At 42.9% G+C, this 13946-nt stretch overlaps 1 protein-coding gene across 3 annotated transcripts in view; it reads left to right on the forward strand.

Moving 5' to 3' along the window:
- trappc9 (trafficking protein particle complex subunit 9) overlaps nucleotides 1-13946 on the forward strand; it is an 85601-nt gene that overhangs the window by 34319 nt on the left and 37336 nt on the right. For all 3 annotated transcript variants that reach the window (XM_003968994.3, XM_011609005.2, XM_029844823.1), the window contains 2 exons: nucleotides 6216-6358; nucleotides 11282-11392. In XM_003968994.3, coding sequence (XP_003969043.1) covers nucleotides 6216-6358; nucleotides 11282-11392 — 254 coding nt within the window. The remainder of the gene's footprint in view (nucleotides 1-6215; nucleotides 6359-11281; nucleotides 11393-13946) is intronic.

Here is a 13946-nt window from a genome sequence, read left to right on the forward strand (position 1 = left end):
GAATTCAGCCCTGCTCCTGCCAGGTCTTGACAGTGTTTGTTGACCTTCTGTCTGCTGCTCATGTGCGCGCGCATGTGTGTTGGTCTGGAGTCACTGGCGTGTGCGAGCCTGGCAGGTAAAATTAGAAGAGAATAAAGCGCTTCGTCATGCTTGGCGGACTTGAGTTCATGTGTGAAATCCAGTGAGCCAGGTCGATTGTGGCTCCATATGTGGTTAGTTTAGAGTTGGGGGGACTTCCTGCTCTCCCATCGCTTTTCTCCCATCTTTGGAGCCGAATTCACATCTTCATGGCTGACTGGCTGTTGATATACAGTATTACAACGGTAGCACTGGGTAATATCTCATTTCCATAAAGGAGCTACTGTTTAAGGTGTGAAGCAGTTGTGGGTCCTTTATTCAGCATGGATAAGTGAAGATGGCCCCAGCCGGGCTCCACGTTACCCAGATGCAGCTCTTACATAGCGGAATTTACTTGCATGCAATTTAAACAAATATAAGAAAATTTAAATTTTAAATCGCATCGCTCCCGTCCGGAAAAAAGCACCGTGTAAAACAGACGCACCTGCATTTCTACATTTGTATGCATTCTCCTGCATTCCTAGCGGCAATTCTCGCTCAATTCTGGGCACCGCTGCTCAAAACGTCGTCCTAAGCTGCCCCAAACATCATCTGTGCAGCTTCTCATATTAACCTGCGCTAAACCGCGTACAACCGGGCAATAAACATGCACTAAATGCACACTCCCGTGCAATTGAAGTGAAATGAATATGCAGGATCCCCATCACTGCATCATCGGGGATATTTGTAGGCACACAGTCCACTTCCACCAGGCTTCTGTGGCCTGTTTTGTTTTGTCACCTTTGGTCTGTTTTAATGGCCTTCTAGCAGTGCGGAGCAGCCTGAGTGCTAAGCAGCCCCCCAGACCAGACTTTATGTAGTCTACTATCTAAACATCTTTTTATCACTATCATTATTAGACACTGACAATAACCGGTGGTTGTTCTGCAAAGCAAAAAAGTGATTAAAATGCTATTGTACAACAGTATAATGGAACGCTAATACAACTACGGCGGAGTCTTTGTGAGCTCCATAATTAGATTTTAGAGCTTTACACCAAATGGTCTCATAACCATCAACTAAGGCTCAGCATTTAATTGTCTGGAGGAAATTTGAAGGGTGAGGATGACATGCAGCAGGTGACTCTTACATCACATCCTCATTTTTGCTTTTTAGCATGAAAAGCAGATTTTAAATTAGCTTTTACCTCAACAGCTAATGTGGCTGGATTATGACATCATGTTGACAGGCTTGGCTGACCCTGGTGGCGTAACTAACATGGGAACTGCAGGTTCAAATATTTGCACATGCTGCACACGGGTGTTACCTTGGTAACCTGGCACTGTTGGATCAGGATACAGAGGTTTATGGAAAGTCCTGGAGGGTTTTAGAGAGGTAAATAGGAGACGGGGAAGCAAGCAGCTTTGCTAAAACAGTTTTTCGGTGGTTTTTTTTTTTTTATAAAATAAACCTTGCCCAGGTTGCTGTCCACTTCTGTTAAATTTGAACATAAAAGAAAATAAGTTGATACTATTAAACAGCCACGTTCTTGACTTCAGACCTCATTCCAATGGAGACAAATGAGGTTTTTGATGAGGACGCCCTGAAAGTAGCTTCAATCATTCAGTAAAGTTGAATATAGATCTGTAGGCCTTTGTTGGACATCTTGAGTTAATAGGTTGTCATCGAACATCGAGGGAATAGCCCGCAAGTGACCATTTTACCTGCGCAAGTTACCCGTCCAATTACTGTTAAGCCTTTAAAATTTAGAGGGCAAAACTTACAGCAGGGTGTCTGTAATTGCTGAATGGTCATTGTGACGCCGCCGTGATGAAAGGAATCGCAGTGCGGTTGTATCCTTGTCCAAGTACCCGTGAAACTGACGTCTTTCTCTGATAACATAACTGCAACCTGACTGTGCTACCATTTCCTCAGCACTTTTCCCACCCATCATAGGTACCTGTCTAATGGAGCAAATTACAGCTCCTGAGGGAATTTCTACCTGGCTGAACACTCTCCCCCTTCTGTGGTAATATTTTCACTCGCAACCACCTGGTGCAATAACTCGAAGTTGACACCCTATAACCAAGTTTGCTGCAATTTCCTAATACTTGGGCAGGTTTTTCACCCTCTATTTAAAATGTCTCCTGGTATAATTGCTACATCAGAAGCAGACCCTAACTGTGAAGGGGTGCAGAGCGTGACATTATAAATCCCGTGGGCTGAAATGTCAGGACTATCATTATGTAGACCAGCTTGGGGTTGTTCCAGATATGGCATTTGGTCTGGGGTGGTTTTGGGGTTGGCAAAGTTATTTTACCATGCAAACTTCTATCAGCTGCTTCGGCTATTTTGGTCCGCGTGCAGCTGGGTTGTTACCGAGCAGTTTCAGACGCTCCGTCCCCCATCAGCTGTCAAATCAACACAGACTTGTTCACGGCACCCTCGCTAATCATCATCCAGCAATTATTGCTAAGTCATTACACAATGTGGAACCATGAGAGCTGACACTTCTCTTATCAGCCTTCCTGTCTTGTGAATTATCTGTTGCCAACAAACACATTATTGTGATAATGTTAAGGCCAGAAACACAATTAATGCGCCTAAGGACAATCAAATGAAGACACTTGCTCTTATGCATTACCTCAATAATTCCTATCATTGCAAGCACATTGCATCCATTGACTGACTGCTATAAGATAAATAATGAGCCTGATTAGTTATTTAATGTAATCAGATTGTTTGCAGAGGCAGCAGTGGACTTAATCTCTCCTGATTCTAATCCTGCCACCTTAATAATAAACTACATTTTTTTATGTTGTCTCTCTGTGCGGGACCCTGAGGTGCTCGTTGGCTGGTTCGTGATTGACAAGAGCTCCTCTACATCGGCGCTGCATCCGAATACCTCCAAGTCATTTCTCAGTTTTCTGCAGAAGCAGCTCTCTGACAGCTCACTTATCTGCATCTGTAGCAGGGGGCAGGCCTCATTTTAAGGACAATTAAACAAAAACATTTCCATTTCATCACATCCTAAAATTATACCAGGTCCCTGTTTATTCCACTACTCAAGGATTTGTTGCAGTTACTTAGTAAAATCCCTCCGCTCCATAGATGGAATCAATCATAAAATGTATGAGCCGTTGTGTCTTTTGTCATTTGCTTTAATATTGGGATGAAAAAAGAAAATGCTTGGAGACTGGGAGGAAGTATTGTCATATTCATGCTTTCCAAAAACTTTACACGCACGTTAAATCCCATTTCCAGGACGACCATCTGCTGTCTAATGATACTCTACTGCTGCCATTGCCGAGACTCAGAAAATGATCCTGAGATATTTTTGTTGACTTCGGTTCCATTAGCTGTGTGTAAAACCCACAACCGTTAGTTTAAAAAGAAAAAAAGGCAGAAGATGAAAGTTTTGATTTAAGCTCAGTTCACCAGGTCAAATGTACAAAAACACAAACATTAAAATGTGATTTAGGGAGAAAACATGCATACCAGCCTGTTTTTCTCAGTCACAAACACAATACAAATAGAATTTGACCCAAACTAGCTATGGGGGATTCTCCGGGCCTTCCCATCGGTATCCTTAACATTATTCTGCTATTTTAGCTGTTGTCATGAGTTTTCCTCAGCGCTCCTGTCCAAAGGCTGCCTCTGTATCTGCTGTACGCATGCAAACACTGTAAGCCAGCCATTTTACCTTTTCAAACTCTTTCAAATTCAGCTCATAACTGGACAGAGGTCAAGCGGTGTTAAATGACTCTCTATTTTCTATTGAGCTGCACACCTTAGATGATAAGCCAACACGTGTTAGGTCACCCAGTGACACCCGCCTGGTGCTGCATGAATAATTACACAATTGTGGCGCAATTATGCAATCCACATCGTTCCCCAGTGCAATACAAATTCTAATTTAATTTTTATTCATGCTTTTATCTCTAAATATGTTCTATTACGATACAACCAGTTTTCCTTTATAGTTTCCAGCATATAGCAGGTGTTCATTTCCGAATCACTGCCGTTTTATTTGGTCTTTGATAGTAAAAGCTGTGGCTTCTTTTCAGTGTTGTGATTTGTTATCTTGGCGATCTGGTTATTAAATTCTGAGCATTAAAATGCCCCAGTCCTCTGTTACTTCACATGGGATTATGATGAGACCCTCAAGTCTCCACACGCCCGGACTGCAAATTAAAATTGGATTTAACACAGCTTAACGGACATCGGTGCACCTGACAGTGTTGAGTTTGTGCTGTAAAACGGACGACTTGCTGCATCTGTCTATCTTCTAAGACCTTTATCTCCCCATCCTCCAGGCAAAAAAAATCATTTCATACTGTGGAGAACAGCAGAGATAGCACCCCCAGTTGTTCACCCACTATAGATGTGCATGTCATATACGTCTTATTGATGTGAGTGCACCCTTATGCATCCAAAAGCCTGAGTAATTTAGTCGTTATCCATGCGTAAACACCCTTCACGGTTGGATTATTTACATAGAGTTGTGCATAAGCATTCGGTCGGCCTTTTTTCTGTAGTGGCCTGCTCCTAATAGTGTCAACTCATCACAGTGGAATCTATTTTTAGCCAGCTGTGATTGCAGTGGAGACCCGAGGGAGCTTTGAGCAAAGAGAGGAAGAAGATTGAGGGAGTGAGGCAGGGTTGGTCAGAATGGGGAATCAGGGTTGTGCTGTTAGTCCGAGGTTATGTCAACTGCAAACACCGCGCCTCGAGAGGATTGAATATAGCACCAATATACCACTAACAGCCAATGTCGCTCATACTAACACATTTAGCTCGAAGGAGAAAACTAGCAACTATACATAAATACTCTGGAGCATCAGGGGGAAGATCAGGGCGTTCATTTAGGCCTTATGAAATACTCCATCAGGAAAATAGAGGGGGGAAAAAAGGTGTTTCCACAATATCAGATGGAATACTGTGAGCTTTATCAGTCTTTGCCCTGTGGCCACACATATTCCCTGAAACCAAGCGTAAACATCAGCTTTCCCTTCAGACTTGTTTATTAGGATTCCAGCAAGAACTCGTATGAGGAGCATCGCGCTGGCAGTCATGAGCGGGCCAATGCAAATGTCTCGTAAATAATAAATCCATGCATTTCATATCTATATAAAAAATGCTGCTCATCCAGCTGATGATTTGTCGGTGTGTGCGGTGGTAAATTCTGAGAGCTGTAATGCAGCAGATAAGACCGAGAGAGTTCTCCAGATGATCAATGGGCTCTACAAAATTTCATCCTTAAAAACTAAAGCTAAAACCAGTGGTAGAGAGGATTGTTGGCCTTGTGACTCTGAGCTTCTGCAAAGGCTTTTACACTGTATAGACTCATCTTAAATAATGCTGACTAATGAATATGCGTATAATTGTGTAGTAGTATTTGTGTTTGTGGGTTCTGCTCCCGAACACTTTAAACCTTTGTCCAACGGGAAGAGGTGGAATTTCACTGATCTGCTAATTCGAGCAGATAACAGGTTCACTAAAAACACAACAGAAATTGACGGAAAGCTCCCTTTCCTTTCTTCATTGATGTGATGCTGACACACCCTTTTTTTTCCCACTTGTTACTTTAGCATCTTTGTGTAGGCCGCAGTCGGGTTTTATACTTTTTACATTTTGCACTCCAATGGGAGGCTTTAAAGTAAAAAAATAACCAAAAGGGAAAAGTGTCCAGAAAAGGGCCCCAGCAGTACATCCATCAGCATTATGAGCAGAGATGATGTGGTGTAGGCTGCTATGGAAGCGAAGCATGACCTTGACCTCCTATTACCCTGTTTCAGCCTGACTCAGCTAATACTTCTTTCACCTTAAACTGCCACTTGTAATTTCCTTATCTTTTCACCCACTCGGCTGCTGGTCCTGTGGCCTTTCCCCTCCACAGAATAGCGGCTAATAGCTTTAAGTTTGTCCATGTCTAGTTTCCTCCCATCACTGTTTAGCACAGCCAGCAATGCACTTTTGGTGTTGCCAGTGTTGATTTTCTCCCCCTTTATGAACGTGGTCTCTGCATTGATGTGAAGCTCCGTTAACATACAACATTCCTATGCTAAAGCCTGGGTACTTCTTTTTTTTTTCATAAAAGCGGCTCCTTAGCTAGGTTTAAATGATTTATTGTGATGTTTTTATTGTGTGTTTTTCAGACCCTGGAAGCGGTGTTGAATTTCAAGTATTCAGGAGGAGCGGGCAAAGTTGAGGGCTACTACAGGGAGCTCTCTTTAGGAGTCCACGTTGACGTGGAGCCATCTGTTTTCTTCACCAGGGTCAGCACACTTCCTGCAACCAGGTAACAGAGAATATTCTGCGTTTCCCTGAAATGTAAAAAAAAAAAAAAGAGCAGGCCTTCCAAAATGGGAAAACAAGAATGTTAAAAACACCCTCATATTTATGCTTAAAATAAAGCCTGAGCCAGAGAATGTAATTCATGACTTAATAAGATTTTTAAACATTTACATCAATCAGTTTGACCACTGGTTACCTACAAAATACAGCCGCGTGCTAATATGATTTAACACATCGTGTTTTAATACAACCGAATCAGTTTTCGCTGCAAAGTTGATGAAAGGCATTCGCTGTATTTACGATGCAGTGCCACAGTAAGTCCCCGCAGGAGGTGTAACTCAAGGAAACATCCCTCTGTCATTGTCTGCAGGGCTTCTGCTGCCGTCATCAGGCTAGAAAGAACAGGGGACAATAAATGGATTGTGGGTGTCGTGGTTGTCTCAGACAAAAGTTAAATCCAACTAAGCATCTGTTAATACGCTGCTGGAAAGAGATAAAGATCTAAAAAAATAGAAAAAGACTCTAATGATCCACGCATGTGATATATGTGCCACTCAAACTTTAAATTAAAAATGAATATGCATTTTATTTCCAATTTGTTTCGTTGGTGGCGACGGTCTGGTCTCGCTTCACCACCGAGCTCTTTTTGTTCTTTCATTCTTTTAAAAGGCTTCAAGTCGCCAATTCATGCTCATTGGTTTTTGCTCGCATTGATAGTGGAACAATTGCTCTCGTGAATGGAGCGTTTGAGTTCAGTTTCTCCACTTGGAATGCTTCAAAGGCGTCTGTTCGTTTCTCACAGCGCAGTAATTGGTTTCACTCTCTTCAGCTCTTCTATCAGTGTAGAAGTAGAATCGGAATTGAATCAGTGTAGAATCGGAAGAGCTTTTGAACCTGCATTTCTTTCATGAATTATTAGATGTTAATTAAAGTGAGATGTTGTACTAACATTAGCGAAGCCAGAAGGACTGTGGCAAATGGACCTCACTCTCAGGAGTAACACAACTCAGTTTCAAAGGCTCCTTCTTAGGAGCAATGCCAGTAAATTTATCTCCCTATAGAAGGCACGGATACGTATGGATTTTCTCTTCAAGCGCTCAAATCCGACTTGTTGACGATCATTTCAAATTGCGGCAGCTGTGGATTATTTAGATATTCAGGGTTTTTTTCCCCCCACTGCTATCTTGTCCCGTGTGTTTCCTCACACACATTTCAGCTTTTCACCTTCGCCAACCCAACATGGCACAGACAGATCGCAGCCGTGTAATGGCCACTTGAGGTGAATCATTATCCGCAATCATATCTGCAGCTTAAGCCATCCATCACTGCTGATACCACCAAAGAGATGTTCCTCACATCTCCTCTGTCTCTCTTTTACCGCTTTCCCGACACCTTTTATTCCGTCGCCTTTCAACACAGGGCAGACATAGATAACATGTGCCTCCCAGTTTTAATCGGTGGCAAAATCACCTCTCCGGTTGTGGGATTGAACTAATAATCTTCCTGTGTCGTGTTTATGAAGGTTTGTTCGATATTTACCTTCCAGTGAAGTTAGTTTTGAGGCATTATTCTCGTCGACTTAAGATTGTTTGATTTTCATTTCCAGCTGTGATTTAAAAGCAAATTGAGTGTAAAAGTTTATCTTTTGTCTGTTTCTTTAGACACACACCTATTGTGTGAATATTGTAATTTGTGATGAGAAACTCCAGAACAAAGTATAAATTTCCGGCAATGCCAAAATTTCTTCTCTCCTTCCTTGTATCCTTTGTTGTCATTTTTTCTTGATCTTATTGAATTTGTCCTTTTACTTTTTCCCATAAAGCCTTTGTCTTTAACTCTTACAGCACTACAGTATTCCATATTTAAATTCCTCACGGTTGCATAACAAGCATAAGATTATATATATTTATCTTAAACGACACCCCTGAAGTTGCAGTCATCGTACCGACGTCGCAACACGGCAGCTAACCTGTCAGCTGATCAACGGTAGCTTTTCCTTTCATAATGGCCACATTCCTTTAAATATGGCCTAAACTAGTGTAACTTCCTGCCCACAGTATCAGTTTTAGCATCAACCTCAAACTTCTGCAGGCAGGAGCAACAGTGCAGGATGCTAGCACCATGGCAAACAGCACTAATCAGCACTAAGCTCTTCTGCTCCGTGTGTCCACCAGAAGCATCTCAATGCGTGTTGGGAGCCTCGCAGAAATATGCCGGCGCTCCACCAGGAATATGTTACAAGTCTGTTTTTGAGAGGCACGGTGGTGGACTGGGCTAAACTGATCAAGAGTTTATTATTTGTTTGATGTTATTACAGTCTCACAACTGTGAAATGTCATCAGCAGAACAGCGTGTTTGGCTTTAATGTACAATATTATGTGATTCTTCTTGCTGCAGCCTGGTTTCCAGGGCACTTGAGCGTTTATGAAAAAGATGGATGATAAATATCCAAACAGTCTGTTCGGATGCATCAATAATGTAAAAACTAGCTTTGATACAGAGCGAACAGATGTCGTCTCCGTCTAATGTCAGAACATCCAAGTGCACTATAGCACTAATCCATATTTTTTCAACAACAGTTAAATCGAATATTCAGGTAAAGAAGAATAAACAAGAGAATCTGTGTGCTGTTGAAAGAATATCCAGTTTCTGGGAGACTGTCCTTCTCTACCCACTCTGTCCCCTTCTTTATTGTTCCACTTGATCCAAAAGTGCTTTCCACCCTTTGCCTTGACAGCAGCTCGAACCTTCTCTCCTCTCCTCTCCTCTCCTCTCCTCTCCTCTCCTCTCCTCTCCTCTCCTCTCCTCTCCTCTCCTCTCCTCTCCTCTCCTCTCCTCTCCTCTTTTCTTTTTCTCCTCCCTTCCTCACATGTTGGGTGACAGATCCATAAAGGACGTGTGGAACTCTCGGTGATCCATACTTGACAAGGAGCTGTTAAAATGCCATTTGCTCGGTGTTGCGTTCCCTCAGAGAAGACATTACTCTATAGGGGAAACATTTCCTCAATCCATAGGATGTGAGGAATTGTGCGGCTACTGTAGGCGAAGACCTTTTTTTTTTTTTTACTCCTGTCTGTTTTATAACACAAAAATAGCCAGAATCTCAAACATGTCTTGAGTCTTGTCAGATCCGGCTTCCTCTTTCTATCCATGCTCCTTTGCATCAGTGTGGAAGCAGAAATCTGCCTACGTTACTAGAAAAGAGAAATATGCATTCGGTCCAATCAGGGCCACTGTTGAGTGACTGCAGTCAGATTTATGTCTTCGTTTGATGTGGCGCACATGCCGACGCGGACCGATCGCTCCTAAATGAGTCTTTACACGTGACCATTAACGGAGAGTTGACCGTCCATTATTGGCACCGTGATGCCAAAAATAGCCCTTCATTGGCAGTCCGCTAAATCTGACCAAGCTTACTAGAGATGCTACATTTCCTGTACTGAGAAAATGTCACGTTTTTGTGCAGAGCAGCAGCCTTTATTGATTGCAGATTTGCAGAATGGACTGAAGTGTGGGCCCAGCTCCATTGATTTGTTGTTTTTTTTTCCTGACTGTGTGTTCCAATTGTGCCACCCATCGCGCTAACAATAACAACGTCCCAGTTCATGCCCTGTCGGTGTCAGTAACTTTATTTGTTTTCAGTTGATGATCAGACTCTGGCCTCACTTTGCTTTGTGTTGATGTGTTTCTGTTGGGCTACTACAGATGCACCAAGTGCTTTGGCACACCCCCCCATTTGTCCAGGACATGAACAATGTGGCCGTGATCTTAACTGGGAGGTCAGATTGATTGCCACAGCTTAACGAGATGGACCACAAATCAGTCCTTTTCTCTGCTCAACCTGTTAATCACATTCACAGGCGGAGACCAAGAGACAATTAAAGAAACATTGCTAAGTCTTAAAAAAATATGCCCCTCTAATTGCTGGAGCAGTTTATTAAAGACCTGGCTTGGTTCATCTTAAGACTCCATTAACCCTGAGATTTAAGAGCCAGGAAACTGGCTGTTGGTGGAGCATCGTGGCAGTGATGGAAGGTAAATTCTAACCGCTTGACTGTGAACCTTCCATCCATTTTGTTGTAACTATCACCAGTTCGGTGTTAAAGATGGTCTCAGTTTCCAGATAGAAGCATAGACCCTGGACTGGTCACCAGTCCCCCGCAGGGCTCACGCACATGCGCATGCCATGGACCACCTCACAGTCATTGGCGCCTTCCCCAAATGCTGGCAGAAAGCCAGGCATGATACCAAAATATAACGTTAATAATAATGGTATACTAAGGTGATGATACACAGCCTGTATAAGGACAGTCCATTCCTTTTAGCCCTCATTACCAGAGGAAACACACATGTACACATGTGCACACGCATCTATTCTGAGAGTTGAAATTAACGCTTTGATAGTCAGGGTTGTGTCTCCTGCATTGATCTAAATCACAAAGTGGCCTCCTTAAGATCTGCATGAGAATAGCAGGCGCAGGATGATGTGGAGACGGCCTCCTGCAGCCAGACCTGCGGCTCTAATCAGCCTTTGATCTCATGACAAGGACTGATGAGTGCAACACGCCTCCTCTTGATCTGGTCTGCGAGTGCACGCGCGCATGTAAGCGCGTGCACCGTCAGGATAAACGAAATAGAAAGAATTGAGGCCATCTACATGCATGCCCTCCCGCCTCTTTACAATATAAATAACAGCAAATCGTTTTCAGTTGAGGGCTTATTTATCATGAGTGTATCTATTTAAATGTGTTCTCTCTGCACATTTAAATGAATGTTACTGCAATGTTGATCATTTCCCCAGCACTCCTAGTGGTTATGTTTATTTTTATATGCACCTATGACTGCACATTAAATGTACACATTCCACACCATCTTTACAGGACACACTGAATGCTAGTGTTGAACTGTGTCCTTCTCTCCTGTGCAGCACCCGGCAATGTCACCTTCTGCTTGACATCTTCAACCCGACAGAGCATGAGCTCACAGTCAACGCCAAGAACAACCAGGACCTTGTTCTCCACGCCAGTGAATGCCAGAGGTGAGTTTCGCCATCCAGCTCGGAACGGCGTTCTGTGGTAGACAAGAACTCAAAAAGGAGAGAAATAGGAGCTTATTAGGTAAATCCAAGCTGCCATTGTCCCTTTAGAAAAACTCTCAAACAGGTTACAGGTTGTCTTGAATAACGGCGGGATGTCCAGACCGTGCGCAAATCTCGCCAACACAACAGGGCGCCACTAAATTGAGACCAATATATTTGCTTTGCGACACAGCAGACGTGGCACTTCTGACAGCGGCGGCCCCTCCGAATGTTTTATGATGACGCCTCGAGTCTTTCTACAGCTCCGTCAGTGCTTCTGTAAGGACTAATAGATTAAATAAACCAGGTTTTCTTCCATTTCGAGGCATTTTTTCATTTGCAACTTTGCTATTTCTGTCTTCATCATTTGTCACTTTCCTAGAAAGTTGCAATTTGTGATTCCTTTACTATTACAGGCTTTTCCAGCCCCTAGCAGAGGTACAGTGAGGTGACTCATGAGCGCGTCTTATGGGGGTGGTGCGCTATTATTTTGGGGAGTAAGGGGGCGGAGAAGCATCTTTTCAGATGGAGCCAGACAACGCGTCTCGTTGGGCCGTAATCCTCCATGCGCAGAAGAGAACTGCTCAGATGCGCTTAGCTGTAATTTCAAACAAAGCATTTACCACCACTTCCAGGGAATGTGTAATTATTTATGTAATGATACGTTGAAATTTGGCTCTTGCTTGCTGGTGAGCAGCTTTCCCTGGATTCCTGCGCAATATTCTCGGGCAGAAGCGACAGAAATAACCCAGTTCTGCTACGGATTGCATCCAAACATTCTCATTAATACGTCATTATTGATGATTATAAGTTATTTTGAGAGAAAATCCCTGAAACAATTGGGTGAAGTTAAAACAACAGACACACGCGCACTTTGGCTCTTGTCCCCTTGCCTGACATTCCCAGTAGACATGGCTATTTCCTTTGACTCCGGTTTCCTCCCTCTAAATATCTCTCTGAGCTCACCGAACATGAACTCATTATCAGCTGATTAGCTGAGATTGGCTATATTGATTCCTTTCACAGGGTACAGTATCCGCACACCCCTTTAGGATGCCTTCCTATCAACAAACGCTCAGCACAGTTGATCGTTTCTGTTGCCACACACCCGATATACATACTGATCAGTCAATGGGGAGCAAGACTATGCATGCAAAAAGGCTCCTGGGCCATAGATTTGTAGATCTCCGTCTGCTGAACCATATTGGGCCTGTCTCCATCAGCTCCTCTCCTCTTGACATCAGATGGCCCCGTCATTTCACAATTCTCTCCTGCTCTGTGATGAATGAGGTGTCAGGCACAAGATGCTTTCCAGAGTCTTCATCCAAGACTCAGCAGCAGCAGCAAAAAAAAAAAAAGACTGTCAGTCAGCCATATTTTCCCTCACATCTAATAGCTCTTAATTTTCCTGTAGTCACATGAAGGGACAGCAAGTCATATTTCATACACTAGCATCTCTGCTCATTAAAATACATTAGCCGCTTCAGATCGGTGCCGTAAGTAGTCTTCTTGGGTGTGTGAAAGAGTGGCCCTTTTATCTTCTCATATCATTCACAGTCATATCTTTCGCAAGGTCTTTATCCCCTTGATGTTTTTTTTTAATGGCCGTTATAGGGGATGAAAAAGTTTGTCGGGCTTTCAAAGACGGCTGCAACAGGAGCGCTCCAACTTTGCTTATCCCCACGTTAGCTTTGATTAAAGCAGAACCAGGAGAGTGGGACAAAAGGGGGAGGTCTGAGGCTCACCCAGGAAGCATCCACGGTGCTATCCTGATAATTTGATATCGTCGTCACATCTGAAGTTGAAAATGGGGATCTTTCATCACCCACTCGTTCATTACACACTGTAGTACCTGGATTTTTGTGTGTGTCAGTGTGTGGCAGTAAAACTATTGTCAACCTTTCTTCCTGTTTTGACGATGTGGTGCGTCAAAATGAAATTCAGTTTCATGTTATAAACACAGCATAAATGCCATGTTAAGCAGACGGCTAAATTCAGCCAATTGGTAAAAAGGGAATTGCTCACGTCATTTCAGGTTAGATATTTCACAGTGTGATCTACTGTGAGTATCCATTAGGATACAAATGTGTGTAAATGCATCTAAATGCTTATATGATTTTTTCGAGAGGTAGCAAACAAAAACAATCCTCAAAGAATCATTTTGGTCTTCCAAAATTTTGCATAATCGCGTTAATTTTTCTTAGTTCAGGTGCTGATTCATCCTACGTCTCCATCCTTCCAACAGGCCCCACATCTTCCCTCTTAGCTTATTGCAGGTGCAGCTGTTGATTCATTAATCAACTTGACTTATTAAAACAACCTGAACAACAGAAGCAAGATAATGACTTTGCAAAAAGGAGATCTTTTTTTCTTTGCTTCTAAACCAGTTTTCCATTGCGGACAGTGCTGATGTTCAGATTCCAAAGCCGCTTGGGCTGAACATTTTGGTTAATCAGCATTGCCTGTTTTAAGCTGAATACACAAAAAGAAAGAGTCAAATCTTATTTTTCTTGTG

The sequence above is a fragment of the Takifugu rubripes genome, chromosome 12 (genome assembly GCF_901000725.2).
Source record: "Takifugu rubripes chromosome 12, fTakRub1.2, whole genome shotgun sequence".
Lineage (NCBI taxonomy): Eukaryota > Metazoa > Chordata > Actinopteri > Tetraodontiformes > Tetraodontidae > Takifugu > Takifugu rubripes.